The 19,200-nt window shown below is 41.9% G+C and overlaps 1 protein-coding gene across 2 annotated transcripts in view; it reads left to right on the top strand.

Moving 5' to 3' along the window:
• Positions 1–19,200, top strand: part of itga8 (integrin, alpha 8) — a 38,952-nt gene that overhangs the window by 12,317 nt on the left and 7,435 nt on the right. The window contains exons 13-23 of one of the 2 annotated variants that reach the window (XM_040117215.1): positions 1,162–1,203; positions 2,970–3,167; positions 7,681–7,726; positions 7,886–7,993; positions 12,475–12,530; positions 12,954–13,111; positions 13,263–13,394; positions 14,387–14,454; positions 15,053–15,200; positions 16,006–16,098; positions 19,068–19,147. In XM_040117215.1, the coding sequence (XP_039973149.1) occupies positions 1,162–1,203; positions 2,970–3,167; positions 7,681–7,726; positions 7,886–7,993; positions 12,475–12,530; positions 12,954–13,111; positions 13,263–13,394; positions 14,387–14,454; positions 15,053–15,200; positions 16,006–16,098; positions 19,068–19,147 (1,129 nt within the window). The remainder of the gene's footprint in view (positions 1–1,161; positions 1,204–2,969; positions 3,168–7,680; positions 7,727–7,885; positions 7,994–12,474; positions 12,531–12,953; positions 13,112–13,262; positions 13,395–14,386; positions 14,455–15,052; positions 15,201–16,005; positions 16,099–19,067; positions 19,148–19,200) is intronic. The other variant, XM_040117216.1, reaches the window with a different exon arrangement.

The raw sequence follows: 19,200 nt of genomic DNA, 5'->3' as shown, positions 1-19,200 counted from the left end.
CTTTCCCTTGTACTTGTCTGCCCACATGGGGCTGATGTGTTCAGGTAAATACGGTTGCAGAAAAATATTTTTCGATGTTTCCCGTGCCTCTTGGACTGTTTAAGAAAACTTAAAGCTCTTCAGCCAATCAGGAAGTGTGGCAATGAAAAGTTGCCTGACTGAACTTGTTTCCTCCTGTGATGATCAGGATTAGGCCCGTGTGTGTAAGTGTGTGTGTTGGAGTTATTTTTAACTCACCAGATGCGGCCTGAGATAAAATCATCTGAGAGTTTATGTCCTGCTGCTCAGAGTTCATTCCTCTTCAGTGTGTTTGTTTTGTCCTCACATTGATAGGACAAAGACACACACACACACACACACACACACACACGCACACACACACACGCACACACACACAAATGTACATACACACACAAACCATGCAGCCAGCTGCACAAATTCTCCATGAGGCTAAGGCCTGTTGTCTACAGCCTTAAAAATTAATGAATTGATGCAGATCTGGCCCTCGAATGGCATCAATCCCAATGATCTATGTTTTATTTATTCATGGACAGCATGTGTTAATGTGTGTCACAGTCCTTTACACCATTTAACCATCAAATCAATAACCATTGGATCAATACTGAAGCTTTTCCTGTCCAGAAACATAAATCACATCATGCTGTCTATCAGGATGTGACAGTCTCTTGGGGGGGGGGGGTGATGTGGCCTGAGAGGAGATGGAGCGTCTCTGCGAGCTGCAGTGACATGCAGAGAGAAGATTTGTTTAGAGTTAGTCTAATGAGTACATGTCCATGTCTGTGCATGTTCATTAATCTGCGTTACGTTATAAAGTCACCATGGAAACATTGTGATCAGGGTTTTCAACTGCGTCTTTTCGCAAATATCAAACTTATGTCTTCCAGTATACCTGTGCCCCTGTCTATGTCTATGCATAATCACTGACAGATCCCTTTTCTTTCTGTGATGATATGGATCCTCTTTATATTCCCATAGCAGAGACCTCATTGCTCAATTTCCAAAATTCATTGAAAAAGCAGAACCCTGCCAATTTCTTATCATCTTCACGGCTTTGTTGAGTGTCAGCTCTCAAAACCTTAAAGTTTAGCTAATTTAATTTGTAATGTGGCTCTCTTTGTTTTAATTTCTATCAACCAACAGTGGTTTTCTGTCAGCTCAAAGAGTGTCGGCCTGTTTCTGTCTGTGAGTAACAGTCTCCTATAGTTTCGGTGGCAGTGATCACAGTGGGTGTTCCACAGGCTTTTTTGCTGGTGATGTTTGCATTGTGTGGGATGTTGTTGAGCAATGCCTAGGAGTGACTTTCACATTATTTGAAGACTTTTTTTAAGTAAGACGTTTTTTTGTTTTTTTTGTTTTTTTTTTAACACAGCAATTCAGTCATGTACACATACCCACGCATAGACGTACAGACTCGCAGACATACATGCACACACACAGGCTCATATATACACTTGCACACACACATGGTTGTATTTATTCTCTCTACCCCACAATCTGCTTCATGTGGAACTAGTTGTTTAGGCTGAGAGAGAGGGGGTCCGGAGACAAACAGGATGTCTAGAGGTGTTCGGACAGTTACAGCACTGAGGGATACTTGAATGCAGGACCGTTCAATGCATATACGTTAAGAGGTTATGTATTGCATATCTATTTCTATGTATATCTCTGTGTACGTGGGTGCTATATGCCTACATGTCTGAAGGAATACCTAAAGGAAAAGTTTGACATTTTGGTTGAAAAAAAAAAGCTTATTCTCTGTCTTGCTGAGAGTTACATGAGAAGATTGAAACCACTCATATCTGTGCAGTAACTATGAAGTAACCACCACCAGATGGTTAGCGTAGCTTAGCACAGAGACTGGAAATAGGGGGAACCTGCTAGCCTGGCTCTGTCCGAAAGTATTAAACCAGCACCTCTAAAGCTCACTGCTTAACACGTTATATTTTGTTTGTATCCTGTGTATTTCTCTGCCAAGAAATAGTCTCATAAGCCTCCTAACACTGCGTGTCGTTTTTACAATTAAGTTTAAATGTGTAAAAGATGTAATTACTTTAGAGATATTTTGTTATCTTTGTACAGAGCAAGGCTAGCTGTTTCCCTGTTTTTAGTCTTTGAGTTAAGCTAAGCTAACCAGCTGCTAGTGGTAACGTCATATTTACTGTACAGACATGAGAGTGGTATCAATCTTCTCATCTAACTCTCAGCAAGAAAGCAAATAAGCATATTTCCCCAAATTCCTTCTCCTTTTAAAAGCAAACAGACTTTTTACAATGCCATAGTTCTTAATGTCTGTAGAATATGTAGCTGGACCCAGGTGACAATTAGCTTAGCTTAATACTAACAACTGTAACTGGGGGGAAACAGCTCAGCTGTTATTAGCAGATATTAGCAGATATTTTTTTCCCTTTGGACAGAGCAAGGCTAGCTGTTTCCCCCTGTTGCCAGGCTCTATGGTAAGACAGGCTAACTGGCTGCTGGATACAACTTCATATTTTACAAACAAACATAAGTGTGGCATCAGTCTTTTCATCTAACTCTTCAAAAGAAATTTAATATGTATATTTCCCAAAATGTGGAACTATTCCTTTAAAACTCAAATATGCTCACCTTTTAACCTGCTTTCTAATCTGTTGCCACCTCCTATTATAGGCCGAGAATTAACCAAATGTTGCCAATACAGAGTCACAACACAAAATAAGAATTAGAGCAATGACCTTAACAGTGCCCATAGAGGAAAAGAAAGAAAGAGGAGAGTCAAGATGAAAAAAGATGAGTATGATAAATGGAAATTAAAGAAAAAGGTAAATGGCCATGCTGACATGGTTCCCCAGTGCAGGTAAAGGAAGGTCAAGCTCTTTCCTTCTACCTGTATGTTTTCCTCTGGTTCCTATCTCAGAGGAGCATTATCCCTGCTGATGTCTAAAACATGCGTGTGTGTCATCCCTTAGACGTGGCGGTGGGCTGTCCGTTTGGAGGCGAGGATCGTGGAGGCAGAGTATTGATCTTTAACGGTAACAGAGACGTATCCACGCAAGGCCTGATGCTGAGCCAAGAGCTAAGAGCAGCGTGGTCCCCCAGCGGTAGTTTGCCTGGATATGGATTCACTATAAGAGGAGGCCAAGACTTGGACAACAATCAGTATCCTGGTAAATACTCACACTTAGCAACATTAGTCCTTCTGTACCCAATTCCCTGTGTTATAATCAAAATTCTTTCTCAGAGTTACATTTCTTCACTTCTACACTTTCCTTCCAGCTCCCTCCTCTTTGTTCTTGACCTCCCCATTTCATTGTTCCACCCATCCACTCCTGCACTATCATCCCCATATTCTCCGGTATTGCTTTCCTCCTCTTCTCTGGTAAAGTCATTAGTCAGAAGAAGGGGGTATAGGGATGAATGCCAGTGAACTGCTGCCACATCCATTCTTTGGGGATTTTCAGTTCTCAAGAAGGAGAGAAAACATAAAATTGAGAAAAAGAAAGAAGAATAGTAATACATTATCCGCATGTTCAGTCTGCCAGACAGTCAAGTCTCTAGCCATATCCTTAAAACTGTGAGCAGACAAAGCATCAGTCAATCACATTACATGCAGCAATTCCCCACTTTATGTTCCATCTACTTACTTTACCAGACACCTCCACCTACTGACTTTACAGAACATACTGTATTTGATACCTCACTACAATACTAAGAGACCTGAGAAGGAGAAGATTTTTTTTTTATACGAGTGGGAAGCTGTTTATATACATGAGTTTTTAGTTCAGAAAAAAGGGCATTTGAAACAGAGCAGGTCTGTAAAACCACTGTTTTACTACCTTATTTTCTCCCTAATTTGGTGCCATTCTGTCCTCTACATTACTCTGCTTTGTGCTTCCCCAGATTAGGCTGAAAAAGAGAATTGTTTAATTTTACCTTTTTCTTTATTTTTTTGCCCCCACCCCCTTTGCCCATTTTCCTTTTCATTTTGCTATAATAACAGATTTCATCATTCCACAAACAGGATATCAAGGGAAATACACACATATGAACACACACGAGTTCACGTGTGCGGCTTGTGATCAGTTTCACTGGCAGCCAGACAGTGTGTGTTGAGCGTGTGCCAGGCTCCAGGTCAAAGTGAGACCCTGTGCAGACCTACCTCAAATCAGTGATCCTGAATTAAAAACGTTGTACAGTAAATACACAGAGGTTACAGGTTGAAACTTGGGCTGGTGGCGGCCCATTGGGAGGAGGAAGTGAAGTAGAAACTCATGGGTGGCAAAGCTTTCAGCCAACACACACACACACACACACACACACACCATATAAACACACACACACACACACACACACACACACGCACACACACACACACAGACACACATACACACACATAAACATGCAGTGCTTGTGTCGTCTGTCATTAGAGAGCTGGCTGACGGAAGTGAGACACACACACACACACACACACGGTGTGTCATTAGCAGGGTAGTAAAGTCACACTGTTCAAAGGAGCCAGCAATGTTTGATCAGCATTATGAGAGGACTGCACAGGCGTCTCAGAGGCCTGCTAGAGCTGCTATATGCTCCCATCAAGGTTAAATGTCATTAGTCTACTGCAGGAACACTGAGAGAGAGAAGGATGATGATTATGCTCCAAAGATTATGTCATATATTTGTCTTTTTATTTGATAACTTACACAGGGAAACTACATGAAAGGTGGAGGTCACAAAAGATGAGAATCTAGGCAGCACGGGACCAAAAATGACACCCAGTGTTTTTACTGATGCAGTGGAGGCCACAAAGCAGAGTGTGGCTGGAGTTAAGGTTAGGGTATCTGTGTGTTGGAAGGCGGTCAGATTGCCTCAGGGTGCATCTTAGGTTCAGCCAAGGGGTCAAATGTCAAAAACCAACATGTTTTACCTGTCAATCACACCAGCTTGCTGAGAGAGTTACAGACACAAAGACATGTCAGGGTCAGGGATTTGGATGTGTGTGGTGGTGAGAGGTCAGTAGATTGGTAATTTGGTTGTTAAGTAGATGTAAAATGTATGGCTAGTCTCTGTATTTATTTTCAACTCATTCTGGATGTACTTTGCTTTTTTTTCCAGCTTAAAATCAAAAAAGTAAAGTAAAAAAACTAAGAAAAAGAATAAAGTTGTACAGCCAAAATGTGCCTGTAAACAACACATTCATAGTAAGTAATCCTACATAAATTCTCCACAGTTTTGAACAGCCTATTCCCCGTGTCTGCAGTGTAAGAAATATACTTTAATTACAGAAATGTAGTGTGAATGAGGTATTGAAAATATGTATTATAGTTGGCAAGTTATTGAATATCCTTAGAATCCCACACATGTATCCAAGAATTAAGAAATGTTCCTTTTCTCTCTTAAAACCACCCCCTTTTCCACTGAGTGCCATTGACCTTTGGCATTTCATCATTAAGACCTGTTCCCTGCAGCCAAACAGGCAGTCAGGGCAGGCAGCCAGTGACAGCTTGACAGTCTGTCTAAACTGGATGGAGGTTGTGTTTTTACAGCCCAGGACAGACACCATTAGCTAAAGCAGCTTAGTTACCAAGACCATACTCTCACCTAGACCTGCCATCAATGAGTAGAGTGTACGCGCTGGTTTGTCAGCCCATTTGTGTGTGGGTATGGTTCAGTGTGCCTCTGTACACACACACACACACTCTAACCTCAAATCAACAGTGGCAGGCAAGCTTTCCTGTGTGTGAGGAAATGGGATTGACAAGGAAAGGAAAGTGGGCCGTTATTTGATTTAGCCCTTGGTGCACCCATGCGCAAACCCACGCTCTCACACACATTCGACCCCAAAGGTGCCCTGTCCTCAAATCAGTCTCGTGTCCTGCAGTGGTTTTGAGAGCAAACACAAGAGTCAGGATAAGGAGTACAGACAACCCCTGTATCGAGCACATATACATACTTGTGGCAGGAGTGGAGTTAGATTTCCTGGTTACACAACTCCAACAGCAGGATAAACAGAGGAATTCGGGCTGGGAGTGAGGTGGTCCCTCACTGTCTCTCTCTCTCCCTCTCCTGAAAATACACCTTGCTTCTGATGGCTTTCACATATTGCAGCTTAAAGGTCAAGTGCACAATCCTCTGCCGTCTTTTTCTTTCTTTCTTTCTTTTCTTTCCCTTCTCCTCCTCCTCATGGGCTCTTTTTCCCCCTTTACCGTACCTCTCCAACTGCCCCACAAAACACACATCTTGGGGTCCTTTCTCGTCACAGGCTTTTCGATACAGTAGGTTAACACAGAACCACACACACTCACACAGCGACATAGCGTGCCCCAGGGGAAAAGGGACAAGGTTCTAAATGTTTAATGTTGTGGTTGCAGGGGGACTCCGTGATTGAAGCCAAAGGCAGAAGCAGATGTGCCTCTCTCAGATTCAATTAGTCCTTTTCTTCTTAAATACACAGGAGAGGAGAGACACAGCAAATGACAAGCAAAGTCTAAGAGAGTACACTTCTGCCAGCTTGGTCCAATATTGCCTGTAGCAGGCTACCACAGCATTTCCCACTTACAGTTGCTTCTGTCAGTTGAATAAAAGCTAAATTGATCAACTGAAAGTAATTGACAAAGATTTTGATAATCAAGTCAAAATGCCCAAACATTTACTAACTCCTGCTTCTAAAATGTGAGTATTTAGTGTTTGTTTCATAGTTTTATACCATTGTAAACAAAATAAATTCTAGGTGTAATGGCATTCTTCATTATGTGCTATCATTTTATAGGCCAAATAATTAAACAATTGATCATAAATATAATCATTAGCTGTAGCCCTAATTGCCTCTCACTGAGCAGCATGAGGTTATACTGCCTTTCTGAAGATCAGCTGACTTAGTTTTGTTGCATCTGGCAGCGGTGGCTTTATCCATTTAGTGCCTCTCTTCAGTTTCTGATTGTTTTAATCAGCACTTCTATTTGTGCATGTAAGTGTCTGTGTTAATGTGTTTCTGTGTTTCTGTGTGCGTGCGTGCGTGCGTGCGTGCGTGCGTGCGTGCGTGCGTGTGTGTGTCTTTGGCTTTCATTGGTATGTGTCCCCCGACTGCAGCCATTAAATACCGGCTCTATTCTAACTCCGAGAGCCAATTAAAAGTGTGTGTTCATCACAAAACCCCTGAAAACAAGAAGAAATTACACATAGATGAGATCTGTTGCTGCTTACAATTAGGAGCTGACTGTTGCTACGTGGGCTGTTGGGAATTGTTGTTTAGTGAAATGTGATTGGAGCAATGTGAAATTTCTAATGGCGGTGGAATGCAGCATGGGATCCCTGTCTTGTAGCGCACACACGTATATGAACACACATACACACATATACACACGATGAACTCCCAAACACACACATTAATGCATGTTCTGTTTATGAATTTAGTCTGAACCAGGTCATGTGTGAAAGGAAAAGAAAGGAAAACCATGTGATATCAGAATGTCAACGCTATATCACAATGTGTGTATGTGTGCATATGTGTAAGCGCGTGCACGTGTGTGTTTTAAATGTGAGAAGTCTGTGTTTGATGAAGATTGCTGGAGACCTTGAAATCAGTCCCATCTGTGGCATTCTTTGAAGCTCTCCATTTCCCGTCTCCCCCCTCACCCTCTCTCTCCTCTCTCTTTCTCTCTCTGTCTCCCTCTCTCTTTGCAGATCTGATCGTGGGGGCGTTTGGCGCAGGCGATGTGTCGGTGTACAGGTAAGAATGAAGAAGGTGCTCTGTCTCTTTTTGAAGTGCTTGTCAAAGTACAGACTTGTTTTTCCCATCTGTGCTTTCCCTGAAATTCGAAGAGACTCCCAAAGTCTTGTAACTCAGATTGTCTTATGTGTGTGCGTTTGTGTGTGTGTTTGTGTGTAGGTCTCGAGCTGTAGTGTCTGTGGAAGCCACAATGACCCTGACCCCCAGAATCCTGAACCCTGATGACCGACAGTGTCACCTGCCTCAGACAGACATCATGGTTACCTGGTAAGAAGAGCATGTTTAGATAGGCCCTGTTAACACCTGGCATTAGCGTACATCTTGGGTTACAAATACAGGTGTCCATGCACCCAAGATGCATTTAGGACGCACTGAGATCTGATCGCTCAGACCACATTTGGAGGTAGTCTGGGCGGTATATGGCCACATTCTTTCAGCAGTGTGTACGCGAATGTGTCCTCGGCCACAACGAAGAACCGCCTAATCAAATGACGTCCTCTGTGTAAGCGTATGTACGTACTAATTCATAATCAAATACAATTCATACAAATCGTGTAAGCTGGCTTTGTCCACGACATCAGAAAATTTGGAATAGCCCATAGAGATATATTACGAGTGCGTCAAACATATTTGGATATTTGGATTGTCAGGAACACGCCAAGGAATAGACCCAGTCTGTACAGTTTCTTTTAATTTCCAGCAGACTAGGCAGGGGAAGTGTATTGCTGCATCCTGCCAGTTAAAAAAAAACATCCTCATTTGGTCCTTGCAAAATGAAATGATGTAGGCCTACCTGTTTATTTGCATATAGAGCGGGGAATTGAGATCCGATCACAAGTGGTCACTTGAGACACATGTCGAGACAGATTCTAATGCCAGGTGTAAACTGGCTGTCCAGTTGTGATTGGATCACCGAAGACACATGTTAATGGCAGGTATGAACAATGCCATTGTCTCTTACCCCAATTCCATAGTACAAATTTATAATGTACAGTGTTCTATATACAATAGACCAGACATTGCCAATGGATAAGTTTTATAAATCGGCTGGTTCCTCCTTACTTATATGTGTACAAACCAAAACCAATATGGCGTGGCGTTCCCACAATGTTCTATAGATATCAGTTCCCCAAGTTAGAACTGCAAAAAGCTTTAAACAATTTACAGAGTTGATTACTGTCAGTGAATTCAAGTCAGCTTGTAAAGGATCTGGAAAAAAAAAGCAGTTTTGGTCAATGCTTCTAAATGTTTGGTTTTTACCTGACTTTTGGAAACTCATACCTATTTATACATCTTATACTGTATCTCAATGTTTTATACAATATTTTAATGCAGCTCTCTTAGCCTGGTCTGAAAAATTTAAGAAAAAGTAGTACCTAGTTTTTCGAGTTAGTGCACGATAAATGTTTTCACAGTAACTTTTTCCTAAAATGTTCCTCTAGCTCTTCACCACAGTCCAAAATTTGTTGTATTTTTTTCAAGCTGTGTGTTGCTCCGCCACTTCCATTTGGCATTGCATTGTGGGACAATAATGTCAAAAGTTTTGTCTATCACAAATCACGCACACACTGACAGATGTCACACCGTATTTTACCCCTGTGCTCTAGACATCTGCCATCAGCCAAGGTCTGTTTGTCTGTGTGTTTGATACAATAATTCAGCAGCATACTGAAAAAGCATACTCATATAACCGGGAAATTCACATTTATGGGACTCCGTAATTAATTTGAAACTATAAAATTCTATTTTTATTATATTATTGTTCCTGTGGGTAGAAGGCTGGCTTTGAACTGTCTGGGGGTGATTTTAGTTGAGGGGAACAAGTCTAAAGGCTCTTGCTGCTTCGCCACAGTCTATTGTTGGTTCTAACTTATTAGGGCTGGAACCACTGTAGGACTGTTTGGACGGGAGAAGTGTGCTCGGCTAGTTGCCATCATGGTTTCTGTGTGTGTGTAGAAGTGTGTGAGTGTTGGCAGCGAGTGAAAAGCGAACAGGGTTTGGGTCAAATTGAAATAGTGCGCTAAACTGTGGAATTCTGTCAAAACAAAACCCAGCTTATTTAAATAAACCTCCATAAAGTTTAGGTTGGAGGTATGGAATCAGATAGGTCAAAGGACACGCAACGCCACAGACATACACACACATGCAGAGAGTCAAACAGCAGCTCGTAGAATTTAGGGATGTCTGAGGCGCTTGTGTTTCAGAGGAGTAAAAATTTTTGGATACTTCAGTTGTTTCCCTGCGATGAAAGCTGGAGGGACACATGATGGGAGGTAGCCGCAGTTTGTACCTCTCATGTATTGCCATTACATTTGGGTCTCAGAGAAAAGCATCTGATTTTCCAAAAAATAAATTACCACCATTCTGGGTGTATTTCCCAAATCCTAAAAGACCCATCTACCCATCTGATTGAAAAAAATATCCTGTCCGTTGCACAACCTTTTCATTTAAATTATTTTTGGGGTATTTCAAGCCTTTATTACAGATGTTTGAGTTGCAAATCTTTTTCCTAAGCCAAACAAGGATGGTAGCCAGAATTTACATCTCTCCTTCTCAATTTGTACAATGTGAACCAAAATCAAAACTTTTATCTAGCTATATTGGCATATACCATATTTATGTTTCTTTCCAGTATTCTATATTCTGATACAAACTAAGTGTTTATATTTTGCTTGTGTTTTACAGAAGGAGAAAGGATATCTGTCATTTGTGGCAACATGAATTAAATACAGTTGCAACTTGAGAAATGGGTTAAAAATCTTTTTTATTATTTTTGAGAATTCTGGAAATAACTTCAAAAAGGCAGTAAGTGTTGTTAAAAGTGGCAATGAAAAACTATTTTTATATCAACAATGGATTACATGAATACTTGTTTATTTAAAAGGTCATTCGTAGGGATGAACCAACAATGGACTATCACTTGACTCTGTAGTCATTCTCATCTCTATGGAGCTTTGAAGCATCTTTCAGCTAACTGTTTTGGTTTTCAGATTCGCAGCCTGATTTTCTGATTCGGATTTGCAGCTCAAGAGCCAGATATTTCCCTCAGGAGTCAATAGCGACCAAAAACAGAGCCAAAAGAGAGTAACTATCGGACTTACATTAATCTTGTGGCTAGCATGTTCGCCACATTAACTTAGGAGGTGATAAAACGTCAGTGTTGTGTTTCCAGCCTGTTTCTGCTGCCCCAAAGTGGACAAAAAAACAGTTATTGCAGGTTTAAATGACGTTCTTGTTTTTTAAAGATCACTGGGTAATTATTTTTTCAGAAAATCAGATGCTTAGTGGTTTGACTGGAATGAAGGAGTGGTGGAAAAGGAGGGACAGCTACTTAAAGACCAGCCTTAAATGGAAAGAACTTACTTATTAAGCAGGCCCTGGATAGTAGGGGAAGGGATTTATGTGTGCATGTTTGCAGGGAGGGCCGGCTAGCAGTATGTAGGGTGGTGGAGCACAGATGCATTTTGCGGAAAATTACATACAGTAATGACCAACCAAGAGCCCGAGCTGTTGTCAGTAAAATGGGGGTAATTTCCAAGCTGCACACACTTAAGTTTGACACACAGTGTTTATTAGAGTCACACTTGAGCACGCCCGCCCAAATACACAAAACTCACACGCATGCATACATGCAACACATATTAAACACACATGAAACCACCTGGAGGGGTCAAAATGACTTTGGGGAGCAATAATTAAAATACAAAACCTGTATTTTATCACACACACATAAACTCACATCTATAGCACACACATTTAGAACGCAGGAAGACTAGCCCATCGTTATTGTGTCCTTTAATGTGGATCTTCATTATTAATAAACACACAAAAACTTCCACATCAGCTGTGATCTAGTTGTTAGGGTTTGTGACCTGAAACCAAACAAAGATTAACCACATGAAGTAATTTACCTCAACCCTCATATTGCTGGGTCTTCAGTGTAAAAGCAGGGGCGCCACATCTGTAAGCTTCCTCATATTATTGGATATTAACAGTGTGGAGCTCCCTGTGTGGGGGTCACTTTCCTGTTCTTGATTATAGAGGTGATAACACGCACACACACACACACACACACACACACACACACACACACCCTTACACATACATTTATACACACATAATTAGAGGAAATGCAGAAATGCTCTCAGTCTCCCATGTCTGTCTAATGGTTGGGCTTATTGGGCCCTAAGCAGTATTTCCCACTTCCCCCTGGAGTACAGGAAGGAAGAAACGCCTTGCTTATGGGAAGTTTATTTATTTAGTTAGTTTAATATAGTTCGTTTTTTTCTGATTTTGTCATGCATACAAATAAAAAGGAAGAGTGTGGTCAAAACGTCTGCAGTGCATAAATAAAGTCATTGGAACTTAGTGTGGTCATAATTATGTTACTATAGATATACAGTATATATATCGTAATATATAAGATATATTATTATATTTCAAAATATAATATATATTTTTGCTGTGCATACACCACACAACTCATGCTGATTATGTAAACAAATATACCCAAGTAAGCCTACAAGACACCACAAATTAATCTAAACCACATTTAGGAAGCAGTGCATATGCTACAAAAGTCTAAAAAGAAAGAATACAACAAAATTCATAAATTAATAATAAATACTGCATAATGTCATTACAGCTACAGTGTTTTAATAATGTGCTAATCCTGCACAGTATGCTAACAGTCACAATCTTCTCTCTCTATTCTATTTTTCTTCCCTCCTAATATCCTCTTCCTCCAGTTTGAAGGTGAATGTGTGTGCAGCAGTGAGCGGCGTGGGGATCCCCAGCTCTGTAGGTAAGCAGCTGTGCACAATGTGGTGGAACGAGACAGAGGGAGGCAAAAGGGAGAAGCTTGGTCGGTGGGACAGCAGTCAGAGCCAGCTCCGTTTCACATCTCATTAGAGTTTCCTGCTGAGAAACCGCTACCCTGCCACACCGATCAGAGTGGAGAACAAAGGAAGGAGGGAGGGTGGGAACGAGAGTAGGAGAGACAGACACAGACAGTGGAGGTGTGAAGTACATCGTTTCCACTGTCTAATGATGCTCTGTGGAGTAAAACGCTTACAAATGGTTCCTTAAAACATAACTAATGGAAAGTCACACACACACGTGCAGCCACACACATAGTTAAGGACTGTGTGGTTGGCTGGATATTCTTATTCACTCTAATTACCCTTCTCCATCCATCTCTACCTCCCTGTCATCCCCTCCTGTGCAGACCTGAGAGCAGAGTTGCAGCTGGACTGGTTGAAAGGCATCAGGGGGGGAGTTAAGCGAGTTCTCTTCCTGCACACCCAGCAGCCTCAGCACAAGGGGCTCCTGAGGCTGGGTCACAACCGCCCGAGTGCATGCCTGAACTACACCATTTACCTGAGAGTGAGCAAATCACATAGAATAAGAATGAGCTTTGAATCTTGTTGTGTATTTTACAGAGGAATCGGCTCTACAGCAGGTTAGTTCACTATTTAAATGAAAACAGAGTTAAACAACTGCACATTTCTCTCTTCTTTCTGTTACTTCTTCACAGGAGGATGATGAGTTCAGGGACAAATTAACCCCTATCTCACTGGCTCTGAACTACAGCTTGGCTCCTCCCTCACGTGGCCAAAACCTCCCACCTGTCCTTAACCACTACAGCAGCACCTTCCTCCAAGAGCATGTGAGTGTATATGCTGTATATACAGTATACACATAATATTTCACATATACAGTATCATATTGTCTATTTGGTTTTCCATATTGTAATTTTGCTATTTTGGTCTATTCTGTACACATGACAAAAACATCTACCACTTTGCCGTCCTAGAAGAGGAGTCCCTCTTCTGTTGCTCTTCCTGCAGTTTCTTCCATTTTCCCCCATTAAAGGGTTTCTTTTTTCTATCTGAAGCAAGGGTCTAAAAATAAAGGTTTTCGTAAGCAAGGCAAATTTTTGGCTTGTGATACTGGTCTACGGTGGGGTCCAAAAGTCTGAGACTACTGTCCCATTCAATCAAATGGGAAAGTGGTCTCAGACTTATGGATCCCACTATACATAAATAAAATTGACTTGAGACCTTGGGCCCAGAAAGGCTTTATCCCAAATAAAAAATGATCTGCCTTAGATATTAGTTAATTTCAAGCTCAACTTTTCCCAGTACAAAAAAGAAGAATATGGTTGGTATCTCAGTCCTTTTTTCCCAGCTAAACGGAATTTAACTAACACAGCAGTAGATGTAGATTATGTAGGGAATGCAGAATAATAATGAAAAGGAAGAAAGGGTTTGCTGCACACCAAAAACTCAGCTCTGGACCAACTTAAATCTTAATAGTTGTATGTCAAATAAGCAAGCCTGATGAAAAATTTGCACTCATATGCTTGTTTTTCCACTCGCAGAAAGATTGAAAAGAAATACCAGGAAGTTTTAATGTTTTCCAGAGCTGCATTTTTGATGAGTAGCAAGCAGTGTCAAACCCAACCCAAAATTAATTTTGCTGCCCAAGACCTGGATAGCAGAACTCTAGCGTGCGTGTGTGTATGTTTATATAATAGGACCTGCATCCTGGTGTGTGCCAGTTATGTTTTGTTCTGTTTTTGGTTTCATGAGGATACCCAGTGAAACGTCAACATTTCCTCATGACAATCCCCCTCTCTTGTGCCCCTCTTCCTCTCAGGCCTACATTCTCCTGGACTGCGGAGACGACAATATTTGTATCCCCGACCTGCAGCTCTCTGCCAGCATGTAAGAAAGACGTGGCCATGCCCTCTGACCTCAACCTGTTAACACTCAACACATGACACGGCCAAAGATAGACACACATGCACACACAGCTAAACCAAAGAAAGTATGTCTGTTATTCCTCACACAATGAGAAAAGTTTACACTGAAGTTGCTCACATTATAGTTCCATTTACCATGTGGTGTGTGTGTGTGTTTGTGTTTTGGCATTTGTGTGCATATGTGTACGTGAATTAGCCTACTCTCTATAGTGTTTCCAGCTGTTCGATATCTCCATGGCAGCGTTATACAAACATCCCGTCACCCTCTACTGACTGACACACACACTCTCACACACACACACACACACACACACACACACACTGTTGGGGTTATTCTGGGGGTCAGGGGTATTGCATTCTTTGCAGTTGAGTGAATTACACATGAAGTCCAATCCTTAAAATTACAAACTTAATTTCACAAAAAACACAAGACGGGCGATTTTTTTTAATGAAACTGCAGCAAAGTGCGTAATTTTCTATGTCTTCTACATAACCGAAATACTTTCTTTTCTCCTTACACTGTTCTCTCTTTTAAAAACACATAAACGACATACACACAGGGATCGCTCAGAGCTGGTGATTGGAGATGACAATCTGGTCATGTTGACCATCACTGCGGTGAACCGAGGGGAGGGAGCCTACGAGACAGAGCTACACACACTGATACCACCAGAGGCTGACTACATTGGAGTGGAGCGCAGGGTGGAGGTAAATACACACACACACACACACATTCTGCACACAGATTTGTCTGAAATCAATTATTCTGGTTTGATGTTAAGGTAGAGCAGTGTGGATACTGAAAATAGACATATAAGATTGAGGCAGTTATCTCATTGTGGCTGAGGCATGTGCCAAGTGAACATATAAGAAAAGGAAGTGAGCTATTTGAGGCAGTAGTTACAGTACAACATCATATCCTGTTGTGTCGTTTCGGTGTGTGTTTGTTTGGTGTGATTAAGGGGAGGCTATCAGCAGGGCATGCTTTACTGGCAACTGCCCAGAGGCCCCTATTATGATTTACAAGCTGCATTAGTGACCACGGAAATGGATAGGGTCAACTGCTGTGTGTGTGTGTGTGTGTGTGTGTGTGTGTGTGTGCGTGTGTGTGTGTGTGTGTGTGTGTGTGTGTGTGTGTGTGTGTGTGTGTGTGTGTGTGTGTGTGTGTGTGTGTGTGTGTGTGTGTGTGTGTGTGTGTGTGTGTGTGTGTGTGTATGTGTTTGCACGCGTGTGTGCACTAATGAGTGTGTAATGGGGCTGTTTGATTGATGAGGTTGTTACTGTCAGAGCATTCATCACTCTTCCTCTCCCTGCCTCCCTTCCCTCCTTTTCTTTTTCAATCCCTCGCTCCCTTCCCCCTTTGATTGTGTTATACTTCCCTCCCTTGTTCTTTTCTTTCCCCTCTTGACTCTCGCTGCTCCCTATTTGTCACTTCCATTCCCTTTTTTTATCATCTCACTCACTGGCCTTCTTCTTTTTCTCTCTTCCTTTTTCTATCTCCTCTCCTCTCCAGTCTCTGTCGCAGCTAAATTGCGAGTACAAGATGGTCAATGAGTCCAGGATGGTGGTGTGTGACCTCGGGAACCCAATGGTAGCTGGGACAGAGGTTAGTTTTTACACCCACAAACACACACCAACACACATTTTTCACCAAAACACCCCTTTAAAACATCCTTGCTAAGAAGCTGCAACTGTTACTTGTCAGGTTTAATTCACACTGATTGATGGTTTCCAATGATTACTGATCATCACCTTGACCCTCATTCCACAAACTCTGACTCCCATTACTATGCTTCACACTCAATTTGTGTGTACGTTTGTGCATGAGTGTGTGTGCAGTGTGTGATAATAATCCATTTAGCTTTTGGATGGTTGACACATGCAGGAAGCCAAGGCTTTGTAAAGAGTGGTCTCTTCCTACATGAAACTCTACCACGCCGATGGGCATATGTGTGCCACAAAGCATGTCACACGTGTTTTAGTGTGTGCATGTGAGCAAGTGTCCGTATTATTTTAAATACAGGGTTTTTCTAAAGGTGTCAAGGTCGCCACAGAGGTGCGATTGAGCTCTGGAGGTGACACACAGCATTCTGATAAATCAATTATGTGGTCATGTTTCACCGCTGGGGGAGGAGAGCAAAACAAGGCATGTGAAAGGGACAAGTCATGTGCCTGTGTGCATGGATGTGCACGCGCGTGTGTGTGTGTGTGTGTGTGTGTGTGTGTGTGTGTGTGTGTGTGTGTGTGTGTGTGTGTGTGTGTGGGGAGCTCCCCAGCTGCCAGATGTTTCCCATATTTAACTCTCCCCTTTTCCCATTGGACGTTCAGGAATCCATGAGCTTATGCAGAACATACCTCCAAATACCCCATACAGACTCTGGTCATATTGTGCAACTAAGTAATTCTCATCATTGGAGTTCATGTGCCACATGACGCAGCTGTATTGCCACCAACAGTGTAGGAGGTGCATGCCTGAAGGAAAGCTGTTTCTGGCTTCAGTATTTGGCTTCAGTTTTGTCTGCCTGCCTGCATCTTTGTTGCTTTTCTTTCTCCTCTTGTCTTCATTTCACTGCAATGGCAGTTTAGCCGTACAATTCAGTAAATTTATGTCAAAGTTTTGATAGCAATCAATAATGATCAAAAGACACTGACTACAAAACCAAAAATGTTTTTAAACAGACAAAGTTTTGAACCCAGTCTGATCCTTGTCAGGTCAAAAGACAAAGAGCCGAGTGATATCAAAACACTGAAAATTAAATACAGTTGTGGTTTAGAGTCAGTTTGCAAGCACGACTCTTCTCATCAATGCTGTCGTGTGTCCTTGCACGTGTTGTTTTGAGGATATGATTGTATTGTTTTATTGTTCTACAAAAAAATATGAGTTCATTAGTGGAATGTTATTCATTGCATTTAAAATCAGTTTATGATACTATACATGTCAATATTGGAGAAATATTCTTATTTACATTGTTATATTAATTCCTGACATATCACTAGACCTACATTTAAAGTGAAGCTATGTGTCTTTTGCTGAACCGTTGCCACTGTTGCCACAACTGACAGTTATGGGATAATGGTAAATGGTAAATACCAGACCAAGTAAAGCTGTAGCAGGAAAACCCCGGAATGGCTTACAGAGGAACAATGTACTCTTTCTTTCAGTCTCACTTTAAGCATTCTCCAACTAAAATGTTTTGAGTATCCGACACCCTTTTGGGCTTGAAACATGGCTGCCAAAAGTTTAGAACCACAGCCACAATGGTCAGCTGAATTCTTATTCCTTCCAGTGGAGACTGTGTATGGCTGACATAAACCATTACAATGCCCTTAGAAAGTTCTCAAACCACTGCTTTAGCATAAACCACATCTTTCAGTATTGTCTCAGAGAACCTTTGTTTTTGCCAAAATGTGGCTAAATACACTGCTTGTGGCGAAGCTTTGTAGCTTCAAGGAGGGTAATAGCTAAACACAGAAGCCGGGTATTCAGTTATATTGTGGCACAATGATGATTATTTGGAATACATGGATGGAGGAGACAACATCTCAAGAGTACACTGAAAAAGTTTCTTCTTTTATGCTTTTTCTCCACTGTGAAAAATGTAAAATCCACTTTAACCAGGATAAATTCAAGCTGACCACAGCTGCTGGTCTCTATAATGGACGAAACTAAACCTCTAACAGCCACCTTTTAAACCAGGGGGTGAGTGTCAGATTTTTAAAGGACAGATTTTTAAGAGACACAGTTGATCTCGTTGTTCCACTGCCTCTTCAGACTCCTACTTTGACGGCTGTCCTCCTCCTCCTCCTCCTCCTCCCCTCTCTGTGACACGGGGCATCATAGCTGATAATGACGTCCGCTCCTCTCTCTGAATGACTCATACTCACTCGGTGTCTGTCTCTTTAGATCTTCCCTGCCTTGCTTTGTAGTCTGCACCCCACCCGACCCCCCACCCCCCACCCCTGGCCCGCCTCATGAAGTGTTAGTGCGAGTCTGCATGCTGTCATTTCCCTTGCTGGACCATGTGTTTGACCTGTTGTTCAGTGGAGCTTACACAACACACACACACACACACACACACACACACACACACACACATACACATGCACACACATGCTGTTGCACGGTGACAAGCACATACACACAGACTGTTGTCGTACAGTGGATGATGAACCACATCCTCCACATGTTTTGAGTTAGCCTGAAGGACAGGTGAGTTAAACCGGGCAGAGAAAAGAAACTTAACTGTGGCTTTTAACTGTGCGTCTGTGTGTTGTCTGGGTTTTCTCATATTTAAGATTTCTGCCGTTGTCAACCCACACACTCACACACACCCACACACACACAAATGCGATCTTCTGCCTATATAATAACAGAAGATGATCTAGTTAACGGGTTTTTCTGTATATTGCTGGACACTTTAAGATATGATGTGGCCTTTGATGTACAGATGTATCTTAAGTCTGCCTTTCTTTCCTCTCTGTCATCTCTCTTAAACCGTCCTCCTCTTTCTCCCGTCACATGTGTTTTTTATACATTCTCTCTGTTTTTTGTGTTCTCTCCACACTCCTGCCCAGCTGTCTGTTGGTTTGAGGTTTTCTGTCCAAAGGTTGGATGATGTCGGACCAAAAATCAGCTTTGAGCTACAGATCCACAGGTGACACACCCACCAACAGTCACGCATACCCCCTAACCTCCCACTCACACACA

This window comes from Xiphias gladius, chromosome 22, assembly GCF_016859285.1.
Source record: "Xiphias gladius isolate SHS-SW01 ecotype Sanya breed wild chromosome 22, ASM1685928v1, whole genome shotgun sequence".
In the NCBI taxonomy this organism is placed as follows: domain Eukaryota; kingdom Metazoa; phylum Chordata; class Actinopteri; order Istiophoriformes; family Xiphiidae; genus Xiphias; species Xiphias gladius.
The sequence above is the reverse complement of the archived record's forward strand: the minus strand, read 5'-3'. Positions and strand labels throughout refer to the sequence as shown.